This window comes from Papio anubis, chromosome 14, assembly GCF_008728515.1.
Source record: "Papio anubis isolate 15944 chromosome 14, Panubis1.0, whole genome shotgun sequence".
NCBI classification, from domain to species: Eukaryota; Metazoa; Chordata; class Mammalia; order Primates; family Cercopithecidae; genus Papio; species Papio anubis.
In genome coordinates, this window is record NC_044989.1 from 49,293,901 (window position 1) to 49,310,541 (window position 16,641).

General features: G+C 40.6%; 1 protein-coding gene and 1 long non-coding RNA gene across 5 annotated transcripts in view; one reads left to right on the top strand and one right to left on the bottom strand.

Annotated features, from left to right (window-relative positions):
• Positions 1-16,641, bottom strand: part of FSHR (follicle stimulating hormone receptor) — a 192,910-nt gene that overhangs the window by 40,994 nt on the left and 135,275 nt on the right. Inside the window, exons 3-4 of the mRNA XM_003908645.5 lie at positions 15,177-15,251; positions 12,568-12,642 (exon numbers count right to left, since the gene is read on the bottom strand). Of these exons, the coding sequence (XP_003908694.3) occupies positions 12,568-12,642; positions 15,177-15,251 (150 nt within the window). The remainder of the gene's footprint in view (positions 1-12,567; positions 12,643-15,176; positions 15,252-16,641) is intronic.
• The window catches only part of LOC103876938, a 29,689-nt gene continuing 18,652 nt past the window's right edge, over positions 5,605-16,641 (top strand). The window contains exons 1-3 of one of the 4 annotated variants that reach the window (XR_001894098.3): positions 5,606-6,048; positions 7,520-8,048; positions 15,641-16,044. This is a non-coding gene — a long non-coding RNA (uncharacterized LOC103876938). Of the gene's footprint in view, positions 6,049-7,519; positions 8,049-8,701; positions 8,894-9,347; positions 10,024-15,640; positions 16,045-16,641 lie in introns of those variants that run through there. The other 3 variants (XR_636402.4, XR_636401.4, XR_001894099.3) reach the window with 3 other exon arrangements.

Below are 16,641 nucleotides of genomic sequence, written 5' to 3' on the forward strand. Positions count from 1 at the left end.
ATTCACAGCTAACAGAGTTGCCAAGCAGCAACCTTTTGAGATCTTCTTGGTTGCTGATGTTAGAATAACTTTAATCAAAGTACCAATTTGTGGCAAGCAATTACTTTTAAATTACATAAGGGAGTTGCAAAAGAGTTAATATTTTAAACAGTTTGCATACCCTTCCCACAACTCATTTCTAATATTAATTATTTAGAAAGCTATTTCTTAGGTACACTTCAACTTAGCCCAAGAAGATGATCACAAATTCCAAGTGGCAAACATATTAATAAGGTGTCAATATTGTGCTCTGAGCACTGGGCACACTGACGTTGGCTTCATCCACATTCTACATCTCTCTAGCTGTGCTGTGTTGGAATGCAGGATTAACTGGGTTGGAATCTGACATTCCTGCTTTCAGTTCCCAATTCTATCAACTCTGTAATCTCTGAGTTTCAAAGACCTCATCTGTAGATTGGAAAAAATGCATCCCTCACTGTTTTAGAAGATTGGAAGGTAACTTGTGTGAACAGAATGCTTAGTTCAGAGTCTGCCATCTAGTAGATGCTCAGTAAGCTCAGTGTCCCTGGGCCTTCTTCCTCAGTATAATTTCTTTTTTTTTATTATTATACTTTAAGTTCTAGGGTACATGTGCACAACGTGCAGGTTTGTTACATATGTATACATGTACCATGTTGGTGTGCTGCACCCATTAACCCCAGTATAATTTCTTAATCCCATTTTGTAAGTTCGGGGAATTCAGTCAGCATTTCTGAACCTCAAGCTTCTTATCTGTAAAATGGAGCCACCAGTAAAAATTTCACAGGTCTTTTGTAAGACTAGTTAATTAATACAAAGTAAAAGTGCTTTCTGCATTATGATTTGTTACTCATGCCCATATCATCCAGCAATGCCTTAATACAACTAGCAGTGCTTGCATTTGTTCATTGCTTTTAAGTTTCAACATGTTCCCACACCCAGTTTCATTTTGCCCCTTCCTTCCTCTTTTCTCTTTACAATAACCTTTTATTAAGAAATGAGGTAGGTTTTTTTTTTTTTTTTTGTCCATTTTCCTTGAGGCCCAGTGTATTAGTCCATTCTCATGCTGCTATGAAGAAATACCTGAGATTGGGTAACTTATAAAAGAGAGAGGTTTAATTGACTCACAGTTCCTCAGGGCTGAGGAGGCCTCAGGAAACTTACAGTCATGGAGAAAGGGGGAGCAAACACGCCGTCTTCACATGGTGGCAGCAAGAAGAAGTGCCAAGCAAAGGGGAAAAGCCCATTACAATACCATCAGATCTTGTGAGAACTTGCTCACTATCACAAGAACAGCATGGAGGGTAGCAGCCCCCATGATTCAACTACTTCCCATGAGGTCCCTCCCCAACATTGGGGATTACAGTTTGGATTACAAATCAAGATGATATTTGGGTGGGGACACAGAGCCAGACCATATCACCCCAGGAGGCCCTGTTACTTGCTTAAAAGTTCTCACAGGCAGGGCCAGGGCTGGAACCTGGGTCTTTGGCTTTCCTGTAAAGAAAAGAGCTTATCCCTGATGTCTGGCTGAATGAATCTGTGCCTATGTGGCTCCCGTGGTTTGGTCATTGTCCAGAGAGACCACGATGGATGATCATTGTGAGGGAGGTTGCCTAGTTGCTTCCCTTGCAAGTCCTTCGAGCATGCCAGGCTCTCTCTTCTTAGCACTGCTATCTTTGAATTCCAAATGGGTGAGGGAAAAGCTCACTGCCTCTTGAACTAGATGTTATTTGTGGATTGTTTGCTGTGGGTGAGCTCGTGATTAAACCACAGCAGAACATTTTTGTGATGTCTGTTGAAGATGAAAATACTCTTCTGTGGAGCATTTGTCACTTCAGTGTTCACACTCTGTGACGCCCCAAGATATTTCTCTAAAAACAGCAGCTGCTCCCCTCTCTCTACCCAAACAAAAAGGTTTCAACCACTCCGGCCCACATTCTCATGAAGGGTCACTGTGTGCAGACCCTGTATTCTGTGGGGGCCTAGAGATTAAATTGGACACGGCCCTTGCTCTGGATTGGATGTCAGTGGAATCTAGTGGGGAAATCTCCAGCTACTTCATGGTTTCCTGGTCCTGATCTGGCTGACTTGTGAGTCCTGGATGCATTCCTCCTGCATATTTGCCCTTGGGGAAGACAAAGTCCTTCGCAGAAGGATAAATCAACAGTTTGGGGGCAGCTGGGACAATTCAGCTAAAACGTTCCTGTACCAGGATCTTATAGCCTAAGAACACATGTTATGAAAGATAAAGTAGAAGAGATGAACAAATAGATGGAAGCAAGGAAAAAGTGGGTCTCTCTCAGCAAGTATTTCAGAGTGGGGCGAGAACCAGGTGCAAGAATCTGGATCACAGCCAGGTTTCTATAAAAGAAAAAAATGAGTAATCCACCCTCCCTGCGCTGGGGATATAGTGATGGAGAAAACGTGGTCCTCCACCCCCACCCCCTGGAGTAGTGCAGAATCTGGTTGAGTTAACCTGAGTGACACTCTCCTTTCTCTCTATGTCCTGACTACCCTTGCTGCCCTGCCCTGCCTCCTCTGGCCCATCCCCATGGAGATGGGTAGCTTTTAATGTGTGGCCTGTCCCAGGGATAATTGCAAATCTAAAAGGGTCTGTAAGGACAAAGATACCTTTTAAACCTCCCAATATGAGGCTTTAGTAGTGGAATAAGAGGCAGCAGTTTATTTTCCATGGGGGGGTGGGGTATTTGCCTAATGTCTCTTCAGTTTCCACTGTCCAAGCTGTCATTCTGCTTGTGCCCCAGGCAGGCCCTGCCAAGGATTTCTCCTTCCCAGGCCAGCTCTAATGACTGCTGGGTGCTTTCTGCCTCTTAAACATCATTTCCACATCCAGTGCCTCTCGGGCTCTGCTGAGGTGGTGGTTCTCATTTGTCAGGGACTGGGGTGGCAGGGATACATCTATGACTGTCCTTTAGCTCTAGGAGGTGCACTTTAGCTGTACTTAATTTATGAGTAATTTACAGCTGATTTAAGCTTCTCACTGCTTCTGCATGATCTCAACATTTGAATCCTGGGGAAGAGGAGCTGGGAAGTGAAGTGGTCCGCAAGATGCTAAATGTTCTTATCTTACAGAATTACTTCCTCTTTCCATACAGGGCCCCTCATGTGGGGCTCGAATATGATGATCTCAGGAAAGGCAGTGATACTGGGAGCCCCAGATTCATGAAGATCACAGTTCAGAAACTAAGCACTTGAGGGCTAGAGTAGATCTTAGAGGATTTTCCATTTTCCTCATTTGACTAGGCTCTTGAAGCATATTTTGTTATTTTCAGTTTGCAGATAAAGAAACTGAGACCTGAAGAGATTAGTATATCACTGGTTGATGGGGGGTGTCTGATGAGGATGATATAGCAATAAGAAAAAAATTAGAGCTGAGCTTTACTAGGCTAATCTGAGACTTGCTTCTCACCTAATCCTCTCTAGACTTGTCCTTATATCTGATTTCTGGTGATGAAAGAGAGACAGGTCTTATTTCAAAATTAATGAGGTAAGGATACAACTACCTTGTAAGAAGGCATATCCTATGAAAATAAAAGCGCATCGAATCTGCAAATGGGTAGAGTAGGTGGTCACCTATGTGCTATTTGAGTGGGTCCTGTAGAAATTTTCTTCCCTCTTGGAAGTCCCCCTGCCATGGAGTCCATCACTACCAACTCTTGGATTTAGCATTACCTTTTTCAGGTTCCTCTTTCAAAAATGCAAATTCTTCTTGAAAGGAGAATACCAGAATCTGAATATGTTGATATAAATTGATGGATCAAGTGATCTCTTTGCTGATGGAAAGAACTTGGGCTTCTTTCAGGAGAACGCATACTGAACAGGTTAGAGGAGAACAGGGAGGAAGGGTAAGCAGCATGAAAATTGTCCCACCTTTGCAGTCAAGAGATAGTGCTTGCCTCCTGGAGATGACATGCTTGGGCTGAAATCTCATCTTGAACATCAGTGTTCTGGAAGGAAAAACTGGCCACATTTTCCTAGAGTTGACAACAGTAGGCAAAGTTGGCTCTGCCAGACAGATTACTGATAAAAGAAGCAATTGTAAATCTCGATTGTGCCCAAACATCCTTGTAGTCATGGCAACATCCTTAGATACTTGCAACACTGCCAGCCGGGGAGATGGCTAATAATTTCTTCACTGTAATCACAGTCCTGTATAAGATGACTGGATTCTCGAGGAGTGATATCTGCAGGATGACTCTGTGTAGGAAGTGCTTAGGAGGAGGTACTGGGGGAAGAGAGGCTTTTAGGGGTTACTGAAAGTGAGTGGGGAAAAAAAAATCGCTGCAACCACTTAGATACATGTCTGACCCAGACGTAAAACATATTCCAGTGATTCTGTTTTAGAAGTGTGTCCCCATCGAACCATGCCTTTCTATCCCTCTAGGTGCCACCATTACTGTATCCCTGGATTATGTCAACAGCCCTGTGACGGTTAATATTGAGTGTCAACTTGAATGGATTGAAGGATGCAAAGTATTGATCTTGGGTGTGTTTGTAAAAGTGTTGCCAAAGGAGATTAACATTTGAGTCAGCGGGCTGGGAAAGGCAGACCCACCCTTAATCTGGGTGGGTATCATCTGATCAGCTGCTAGCATGGCCAGCATATAAAGCAGGCAGAAAAACGTGAAAAGGTTAGACTGGCTTAGCCTCCCAGGCTATATCTTTCTCCCATGCTGGATACTTCCTGCCCTCAAACATTAGACTACAAGTTCTTCAGCTTTGGGACTCAGACTGGCTTCCTTTCTCCTCAGCTTGCAGATGGCCTATTGAAGGACCTTGTGATTGTGTGAGTTAATACTACTTAATAAACTCCCCTTTATGTATACATCTAACGTATTAGTTCTGTCCCTCTAGAAAACCCTGACTAATGCATGCCCCTTAACAGGTCTCCCTATAGTATAGTCTGTACCCTGCTATTGGTCAACTTACAGTCCAAATCATTCTCATTACGTCACTCTGCTGCTCAAGAATGTGTTATAACTTATTTTTTCCTACTGCCTTAGGCCTAAACTTCTCTTCCTTAATTTTTCTCCCAATCTTACCCAAACCAATCCATCCAAATGTAGTCATACTCATTCCCAGTACACACCTTCTTTTTAGTTGGGACTCAGTTTCTTTTCATCCTTTATAATCTCCATGGTTCTTTCATTCTATACATTTACAGTACTCACTCCTGTCTTTCACAGGAAATTTATTCTTCTTTTATGTCTTTCCAAATCATATTTGTCACTGAAGTTCCAGCTGTGTTACCTCCAAGAAGCCCACAACAAGCTTTCCCTAACTAGTCTGGCCTAAGGCACTGGGTCAGTCTTGTCACTCAGGATCAGTGACAGCTCTACAGAGGTATTGCTATTTCCAGAGGTTAACGTTTGATAGTCTTTTCTCCCCAAAGGACTGAGCTCCTTGAAGTGAGAGCTGTCCATTGATATCTCCTATATCTCATACAAGCCATCCCTTTCATCCTTTCTCAACCACCCTTTCTAAAGCATGACTCTCTACTTTTCCTGCTTTATTTTTCTTCATAGCACCATCACCACCTGACATTATCCAATATTGTTTGACAGGACAAATGAAGCCTCTGCCCTTATAGAGCTTACATTTTAGTTGGAGAGACTAACAGCTACAACAAAGCCTGGGGTGTAGTATGACCTCAGTATTTGATTGTTGAATGATTGGCTGAGTGAATGAGTACTTACTGATTGGTCAATTCACTTCAAAAAGGATGGAGGAGAAATGGGGAGCCACCAGGCCTTTCCACCATGCACATGGCTACCATAACTTCTAAAAATGAGTCCAAGTATGGCTCTTTTTCCAACATCATAGAGAAGAAAACATAGCTAAGCACCAAAAGTAGAAAAATGATTCATTTTGTAGGGACATTGCATCCTCCTGTTGGAAGAACCCTATAACCAAGGACTATAGACAAGTCAGCTTACATCTCCTATAAAATGGCTGTGTGTTCCGCCTACCCTGTGGATTGTTCAGGTTCAAAAGCAGCAAAGGATGGTAAGTGTTAAATTATAAACAAACATAAAAATGGGAGGCATTATTCAACCAGCTGTTTGTGTAAAAAACTGGAATTATTTTGAATGGGGATGGCAAGGGAGTTTGTGGAGCACTAGTGTGGAAAATAAAATAAACATAAAAGGGTTAAGAACTTTGAGAATTCTGCAGGATAATGTAGTTTTGCTTGTTGGAAGGACCTTTTTGGATATGTCAGGCGTTCTGTAAGAAGGTTCCTTTTGTCTTTTGAGAAACATGAATGATGTGTTTCTGTGATAGGATGCTGAGTAGTAGATTTTGTCCTAAAGAAGCAGTTAAAGAGGCCTTCAAAACCTTAGGAATAATGGAAAGGAAAAGAGACATCATCACTACCATCACCACCATCATCATGATCATCATCAAATCAGAAACATTTACTGAGACTGGATGATATACCAGAAGCTTTACAATCAGTATCTCTTTTAATCCTACACCAGTCTTAAAAGGTAGTAATTATCATAATTTTTTTTTCCTTTTTTTTTTAAGCAGAGGAGAGAGCTGAGGTACAAAGAGATGAAGTCTCTTGCATGGGCACCCTTAACTAGTAAATGTTAGGGTCAGCAATTTAATAACAGTGGATAACATTTGTTGTGAATTTTCTGAATGTCAATCATTTGTCTAAACATTTGTTTTAACTCAATGAACACAACTCAGTGATGCAGGCAATGTTAAGATTTCTACTTTTCAGAAAGAAAAGTTAAGCCAATTATGCAAGCTTATGCAGCTAATAAGGGAAGGAGCTGAGACCTGTGCCCAGACAGGTGGCACTGACGTGCTTCCTTGCTACTCTGAGCTGCCTCTTGACTCCCTGCCCTCTGTCCCTTTGCTGTGCTACCTCCAAAAGCAGTTCAGCTTTTATAACCAGAAAAGCTACTTTTAATACTCCTACCAAATTAAATTTAAGGGACGAACACAGAAAAGAGAGAGAGGGACTTAGCAGAGGGTTGGGAAAGAAACAGCCCGGATTGTTAAGGGGAGTCCCAGTGAAGAATCTCCTGGAATTGTTCCCACCTGAAGAAAGGAGATGTCGTGGCAGCCATTAACAGTAATCAAATGAGGTCTAACAGGCCCACATCTGAGTGGAAGATGGTTGTCAGTGGGGCATGGGGGTGGGGCCTACAGCACTGTGTGGAAGGTTTGCTAAAATGGAATTATGGTTTATTGAGCAGCAAAGAGAAACATCCAGCTGCCTGAGAATTACTTTGACAGGATGCAAAGGCAAGAAAATATTGTGTAAACGTTATTTACAGATCAATAGATAATCTTTCATACACAAAAGGTCAGCTCCAGGAAGGCAGAGCAGTAAAGAAAGAAATATTGCCTGTAAATATAATATTGACTCAAAAAAATCCAGCCAGATGAATCCTTTGATGCATATTCTTCAAGTTAAAGAATATTTCTTTATTCATGAGTTTTTTTTTCCTAACCACTTAAGGTTCCTCAGTGAAGCATGAAGGCATTGATGAAGAGCACTGATTTCTAGTTGTCTTGAATTCTGTGCCATCAAATGAGCAGCATGAAATGGCATCAACAGGGAGAACTTCAGAACAACCTTTTTAAGTACACGTGTGCAGCAATTAGGACATTCAAGTCAAATAGCAACTCACCCCTACCCCTTGTAATCTCCTGCTTCAGTGGCTGTGATGATTAACATTTATCCTGGCTTAAGAAAAAAAAAAAATGAAACAAAACCAACAACTCAATCCTACTGGTCCCCACTGAATTCCTTCATCCATTTTGCATTTTTTCTTTGTCTTGAAGCAAGTAGTTCATCATCCCAAAGAATATCTGAAATTGTTGCCATCTACCTCTACCTGGCTGCTGTGGATCATGAAGGTGTGAGGACTGCTGCTCAGATGAAAATAAGCATGGAAGATATGCTATGGACTGAACTGTGTTCTCTCAAAACTCAGTTGTTAAAACTCTAATCCCCACTGTAACTGTATTTGGAAATAGAACTTCTGGTAGGTAATTAAGGTTAAATGAGGTCATAAGAGTAGGGCTCTAACCTGTTAGGATTATTGTCATTATATAAGAAAAGACACCAGAAACTCACTCTTGCTCACTCAAGTCTCTCCTTGGCCTTTCTCTCCACCCATGTCTCTCTCTCTCTCTCTCCCCTACCCAACCTACTTTCTCACTGTCACTCTTTGTACTATTTGAGGACACACAGAGAAGGCAGTTGTCTGCCAGCCAGGAACCAAATTGGCCAGTACCTCTTGGACTTCCCAGTCTCTAGAACTGTCAGAAATTAATTTGTGTTGTTTAATTTATTCAGCATATGGCATTTTGTTATGGCAGCCCAAGCTAACTAGTGTAAGATGGAAGCTTAACTAGGTTTTGTTTCCCTGACAAAATCTTTCAGATTTAGAGGACCACTTATGAGTTTAGGTGATCCCTCTAAGCAGTTTGGAAAATATTTCAAAGTTCTAGAGTCTTAGCCCTGAATATATATTACATATATAATATACAATATATATTGTATATTATATATAGTATATTATATATGTATATATGTATATATGTATATATGTATAATATATTATATATGTATATATAATATATATAATGAATTATATATATATATATATAATTTATTTATTTATTTATTGCATAGAAGTGCCTTTGGAGGGCGGAGTTGCCGTACACTGAGGAGGAGTACACAGCTGGGAAAGGTCCACCCTGGACAATAAGTCAAAGCCTTAAGATAGACAACTCTTAGTCTCAACTCCCTAATGGGAGATTTACATAACAGTGGATGTGCAAACATTTCGTACAGTGTAGAATTACATAACTGCTATGAACTGAACGTTTGTGTCCTCCCCAAATTTATATGTTGGAATCTAACCCTCAATGTGATGATATTTAGAGGTGGAGCCTTTGAAAGGTAATTAGAGTTAGATAAGATCATAAGGGTAAGACCCTCATGATAGGACGAATGCCCTTACAAAAACAGGAGGAGACATGGGATCTCTGTGTGTATATGCACCAAGGTAAGGCCATGTGAAGATACAATGGAAAGATGGCTGTCTGCAAACCAGGAAGAGGGCCCTTATCAAGAACTGGCCAGCTGGCATCCTGATCTTGGGCTTCCAGCCTCCAGCACCATGATTTATTGTTTAAGCTACACAAGCTACAGTTGTCTGTTAGAGCAGCCCAAACTGGCTAAGACAATGATATGTTATTTTCAGAGCAATCAAGGAGAATCCCTTGACAGTGACATAATCCCTTCTAAATCCTTCCTTGTGCTTTTCTTTCTTCAGTTAAGGAAGAGGTTTAAAATGACTTGAGAACAATAACCTTCTCTCAGAAAAAGATATGGCTGGAATTGGTCACCTCCAACTTTGTGTGAACTTGATACAGGACTGAGGACTACTCAACACCCCAAAGTGAGACAAAAGAACACAAAGAGGATGGACTTAGTGGCAGATGGCACAGATTTCAGCCTTTTTCAGAGGCAAAGGCATAGCTGTGTTTCCTCTGTTCTGCCAAGGATCTCCCTCTCTCCCTTCCTCTGTCTGGAGCTGTGCTTTCCATGCCCACATCCTTACAAGTTCAAGTATCTCCCCTGCCCTCATCTCCTAAGGGAAGGGCCAAGGGGGTTCTCATAAGAACAAATGGTGCTGGCTGCAAGATGTTGGCCAATAATGAGGTCAAATTCTGAATCCTTTGGCTTCAAATTTTGCAATGATTCCTCATTTCTCATTTACCTGTTTCCAATCCACCATTCTCAGATATGCTTTTATTATCATAGGCTAGGGATATCTATGTGAAGGGCTGGTTTTCTTCTTGGGTTTGTCCTTGGCAGGGGTGCTTTGCATTAGCCATATGTGATAGTTTATGAATGAAAGTGCCTCTGGGGATGCCTCTCCATGTCCTAGAGAGTATTTGTTCTGTCACTGAAGGCTCTATGATTCCCATATTCCACTTTGGCATTTTCTAAAACAAAGGAAGAGAAGGATCTGGAAGGGAGAGATGGAGTTGGGAGAAAGGAAGAAAGAATGAAGGGTAACAGGCACTAATAATTTTATATTTCTATAGTTCTTTATAGTTTTTATACAAAAAAAATTTGCAAAGTGATTTTTTATTAAAGGCACAATCTTATTTGGTTTTTACACCCACTCGATTTATAGATAAGGAAACTGAGGTTTAGAGAAAGTAATTAACCAGCTAGCTAATAAATATCAATGTTCTATTTGGATTCCAGTCCTTCTGAAATCATAGCTTTTCATATATAGTTTCTTTTCCATTCTGTTCATTTAAATGCAAAGGCATGCTCCAACTTTCTCTTTTTGAACCCATGCCAAGCACTTGTAGGTAAAAGCTGAAAGTCTTAATCGTCAGCATAATTATTCAACACTTACTAGAATTTTCCTGAGGATGGGCTGGTAGACGTTGAGTATTCAACCAGAAATAATTATTCTACAAATACATTTATTAATGTTTTTGAGCACTTCGTAGTTGACAAAATATTTTCATATCTAAATCTTGTTTGAGGCTCATATAAGCCATGTGTGTCTCTCAGAAGTCCAGTGATTGGCCCAAGATTTCTCAACTATTGAATGATGGAGTCAGGATGAATCCCTAGATTTTCTGATTCTGAGGTTCGTGCCTTTTCTGTTATCACGTATTTCCTCCACTGCTATGTGCCTAGTCATGTTAGCCTCTGCAGAGAACATAGCACAGATTCTGTCCCTAAGGAAATTGATCAACTTGGAGATCAAGACTCCCAAACCTGAAAGTAGAAGAGCTCATAACACTAACCTCTAAGCAGGACTGGCTACATAATTTGTGGGATACAGTATAAATGAAAATGCAGAGCCTCTTGTTTAAGTATTTCAAGATGGTGACAGCAGAGAATGAAACCCAGCAGTCCTCTGAGTGTGGGGGCCCTCCTGAGCACAAAGCCCTATACAATGCACTTGTGTGCCCATGAAGCCAGCCTACCTCTGACAGTAACTCAGAGGCAGATGACCTTATTTCTTTTTCAGACCCTTTCTTGGGTACCTATCAGAGAGCAGAAGTTCCAGGTCATACGGACTGTCCTCTATTAAGTCTTTTATTCCCTCAGTTGTCACTCAGAGAGCTAAGGCACATCATGGCCCAGTGTTTCTTCTTATCCCTGTTAAGTCCAGTTCTTATGAATGAAAATTTAGGCACAGAATCACAATATCATTAATAGCTAATATTTAGTGAGCATCTACTATCAGAGGCCTAGGGCAAAAATGTTTAAATATTTTAAACTGATTGCAAAAGTGGCTTCAATTGTGTATCCTTCTCTATCCCTTGTGCTGTGACTTTGCAGCTTTTCCCATCAAGAAGTAGCATCTTCACCTTTTGAATCCGGATGATTCAGTGAATTGTTTTGGCCAATAGAATGCATCAGAAGAGATGGTGTGCTAATTCAGGATCTTGGCCTTAAGATGCTTGCAATCTTCAGCTGTCTCTCTTAGAACTGTGGGATTACCATGAAAACAAGCCTACTATGCTACCCTGCTAGAAATGAGTGTCTCTTGGAGGAAGGCTGAGTCATCCCAGTTGAGACCATCTGGAGTGGCCAACCTCCAGTTGACCTGCCAATTAACAATAGATGTATGAATGAGCTTAGCTGAGGTCGGGCAGACATAGTCCAGTTCAGCAGAACCATTCCACTGATCAACTCACAGACAGATAAAAAATGATAAATAGTTGTTGCTTTAAGCCTCTATCTTTGGGAAGTGGTTGGTTTTGTATGATTATGATGCTAATAGATAACAGATATGCAAGCATTGTTATTTCCATTCTCTTGATGAGGAAATATGCGAGGTTAAGTCCCGACCTGTGATCAGTAGCTAGTAAATAAACCCAGAAAGTTTAACTCCAGAGACCAAATTCTTATCTGTTATTTTTTGGGGTCCTATTATAACACTCATGACTCTGTCAAGCACTCAGCTAATCTGAAAGCCATTTGAGTGGAGGAAGCAGTGCTTTTGCTGATAGGGGCAGGCCCAAAAGATAGAGCTGAAACACTAGGAGTCTCTGCTGATAAAATATCACGTTAAGTTATTAACCAAAACACACAAAATAAACAAAATAAAATGCTGTAATTTATCAAGGGAAAAATGCATATATGCAGAACAAGAGAGACAATGGCTTTGAAGTCAAGGTCACAAGCTAAATGCTAGCAGAAATTTTGATTGCATCTCATTAACACTAAATTATGACTGAGTTCTGTAAGAGGTTCAAGTGACAGTCCCATTAATGCAAATGGCATTTCTTATGTCTGTTTTTGCAAATGAAAACAAAAAACAATTATATTAGCAGAATTTGCTCATTCAACTAAACTAAAATGCATCACCAAGTATCTCTCCACCTCCACTTCTGCCCCCCACCACCATCCTTGATCAAAAGTAATTGCTCCCCAGAGTATCAAGTGGGCCTTTTGGTAAAATAGGGTTGCACAGTTTAATCATAGTGGGGGTACCAAAGTACATGAGTTCTTACAGATATCGAAGGTTGGGAAGGTTCTGGAAGGCCTCAGGGTTGATGTTGAGCAGGTTGTTGGCCTTTTCAATTCTACTGTAAAAGATGAAAAAACATACTAGTGATCTTGATGGTAAGGAATGCTGTAGTATTTTTCACATTTTACAGAGTAAAATAATAAATCATTAATTGTATCCACTCATCCACCCATCTATTCATCCATCCATCCATCCATCCATCCATTTCAATAAATACTGAGGGAGCATGCAGTGCCTTTTATTACACTAAGCTGTGCAAACTAAATATTAACCCTGTCTCCCCACTGCTTCATTCTCATTACCTGGGCCCTGTCCACTGGAGGCAAACACAGCATTGGCTGGGTGAGTTCTCGTCACCCTGAGCAGAGCTGCATCTTTAACCAGTAAGAATCTCCCAGGGTTGGAAGAGGCTGAGAGGTTAGGAATGAGACTGGGGAAATGAGCTTTTGTCTGGTCAGGAGGCAAGAGAAAAAGGAATGAAAGTAATGAAAAAGAGCAATGAAAAATGGAAAAGAGGTGAAAAGAAGAAAAGGAAAAAGACTGAGGGGCCAAAAGATATTGGAGGAAAAGAGAGTGAAATGGCAAAGAAAAAGAAAGTTGGGAGAAAAACAATCGATATCTTTTTGCTTTTAACCATGAAATCCAAGCATACAGTAGCTGGGAATGGCCACTGATTCCCTTTATGTAGTAGACTGAGGCTGCTCACTCAGAGCTCATGGAAAGCAGTGACTTCTGCTCTGTGTTGGCCTGTGCTGTGTCTTGATCAACAGTCTGGAAGTGAGCATGTTCACATTTGGATTCCAACACAGAGAGCCTGCCCTTTCCTTGTCTTGCTGGATCAATGTGTATTTGCAGAGATGCTCTCTGTTAATTACTTCCTCCCTGTTTCATTAGCTTTTATGTTGCTGTAACCTGTAGCTACCCAGATCTAAGTACCAGGCAATTAATCATTTTAAGTACAGTCAGTGCTACATGGAGGTGAGCACCTCTTCATGCAAGGAAGAGATGAAAGACCCAAACCATTACCTTCACTGTCCATTGAAATGTATCAAGGGATGCCTGTTTGACCTTGCCCAGAGGGCTGGCTGCCCTTTGGTTCATTTCTCTGATAATCTCTGTGAGTTCTTCCCAACTAGGCCAAGCAGAAAGAGAAGAAAGGAAGAAGCATGAAGGTAATGGAGAGGGGGAGGGTGAACATTGAGCGCAGAGGCAATGAGGAAAAATGAAGATGGGAGGCAGAGTGGGTAGAAGGAAGTAAAAGGGAGAGGGGGGATTGCCAAATGAACAGACTGAGTGTCATTCCTAAAGAAATTCACACACACGCCCGTGCACACACACACATGTGTGTGTGTGTATTTGTCCCCTACTGATACTTGGCAAATGCTAAAAACAAAATTCATCCTTGTTAAAAAGATAAAAAAGAGTCAAAATATTAATGTTCAAGTTCTTATTTGCATGTGGATTTGGCCAGGTGACCTTAGAGAAGTCTTACAAATTCTCTGTGCCTTTCCTTCTTCATCTGTAAAATTAGGAGGTAGTTCATTGGCTTTGCTAAATGTGTTCCATGGGAATTTTGTGAGATGGTAATCGACAGTCTCTAAGAAAACTTTCCAGTGATGTTAGTTGACAAACACTTATACAGTATCTTTCTTGGAGATTCTAAATGCATATTAGCATATTATAGACTCTGAAAAATTTTCCTATAATAAGCAAATCTATGTAATTTTATTGACCTAATATTTCCTAATCTTATTTACCTAATATTTCCTAATCTTATTTGACCTTTTTAAAAAATACCTAATAATTTCCTGAGTTTTTAGTGATATACAGAATATATTTTGAAAAATTGTTGACCAGTTTTTGTCTCTACTGGCTTTGACATTCTATGATTCTATGAATTAATTTATAGTAATTTTAAACTGGTATGAAACAGAAGTGGATCTGTGTGAGCAGTGCTATTATGTAAAACTGGAACATCAACAAGAGAAAGTAAATTTGGCTGAAGTAGCAGAGGAACCAAGGATCATTATAACATACTCACTCTAGGCCAGTTCATATGCTAGATTTAATTGGCATTTATCATCTCCTTTATTCATCACAGTAATCCTATGATATATGTAATTTTATTATTCCGGTTTTACAGATGAGAAAACTAAGTCTCAGATAGTTACCTGTCTTGGCTAAGGTTTCATGGTAAATATATGCTATAGGCTAGTAGTCAGACCAGGACTAACCAACTTCAATTACATCATGTGGGACTTATTTGGGGCTTTAACTAGAATAACTTTAAATGGAAGGATGACATGGAGGTGCTTGCACATAGCTACTGGGCAAAGTTCTTGAGTCTATGATGCAAAATGATGACAGGCAGGCAACAGGTTGAGACTAGCCTCTGAGCTGGTGCCTGGATCACCAGACAGAGACATGTTACAGTGACTTTTAGGCTGATTTGGACATCTTAAAATGACAATCTAGGGATCTGAGGAATATAGAATATATTCATGGAATATATTCTCAGGAATATAGAAGAACTTTAAGGGTTTTTTTTTTTCCGAGAATGGCCATGAGCAAATCCCCAGGCTTCTTGCTTACATTTCGTGTAATTTGGGAAGGCTGGAGAACACATCTGCCTCTATCACCTCCAAGACATCATTCTGAGAGATCTCTCTGTGGAGAAAAAAAAAATAAGTATATATATAAGTCAAGACAGTTCAGTTACACTCCTTGAATATTTTTAGGGCTCAGGATAGAGCCTTGTGCCTGGGAGGATTCATGAGACACAAAAAACTCCTTTCCTACCGTCAAAGAAGTCAGCTGTAGTAATGAGACAAAACTAACATACTGGAGGCTGAAACTTAAAGAACAATGGGAGAATAAGTTGAAGGCCATGGTTCACCTTGGAGATTATCCAGTCTATAGATGTAGAAAATGAGGTCCAGGAAGGAAGAGATTTGCTTAAAGATATTTAGGAAATAATACAGAATGAGAACAAAATTTAAGTTCCCTAGACCACGGGTCAGTAAACTTTTTTTTTTTTTTTTTTTTTTTTTTTACAGGGCTCGATAGTAAATATTTTTTTGCCCTTGCTGTGGTTATTTGGTCTCTATCACAACTGCTCAACTGACATTGTAGCCCAAATGTAACCAAAGGTAACACATGAATGAATTAGCCTGACTGTGTTCCAATAAAACTTTATCCATAAAAACAGGTGTCAGGCTGGATTTGACCCATTGGCTGTAGTTCAGCGACACTGCCCTAGATCGTGGAGTTGTTTTCTCTCTGCTAATTGGGCTTTGGGAGATGAGGACCTCAATCCAGTCTCTTTTAAAAGAAACATATGTTTGTTGGTCCCATGAATGTCTAATGTAGGAACAGAAAGCCAAACACCGCATATTCTCACTTACAAGTGGGAGCTGAACAATGAGAACACATGGACACAGGGAGGGGAACAACACACACTGGGGCCTGTCAGGGGGTAGGGTTGAGGAAGGGAGAGTATTAGGAAAAATAGCTAATGCATGCTGGCCTTAATACCTAGGTGATGGGTTGATAAGTGCAGCAAACCACCATGACACACATTTGCCTGTGTAACAAACCTGCACATCCTGCACATGTACCCTGGAACTTAAAAATTAAGAAAAATAATAAAATAAACATAGATTTAAATCCCTTTCCACTCCATGCCATTACTTAGGTGGAGGTTGTTGCATGGCCATGGCCATTAATGATGTCTTGGCTTAGAATACACAGAAAAGATTCCTCAAGTCTCAGTGTTTTTTTCTCCCAGAGTAATTTGAGGGCAGAATAGAATGAAGTCCACTAGGCAGAAGCCCAGAGGTTGTGAGGAGAGAGGGCAGCTTAATCAGTTAATATTTATAAAGTATTTCACAGATGAAATGTGCTATTATTAGGCCTCCTGAGGAAGACTCTTATGCAGTTTTAATGCGGCAGCTGAGAGTGTCTCAGGAAATCTCACAGGCGGCATGCATTCAAATTGGCTGAGGTAGAAGAGCTGTCTGCTGGCCTAGGATTTAGCGGAAGAGTTCTAGAAAGGCTC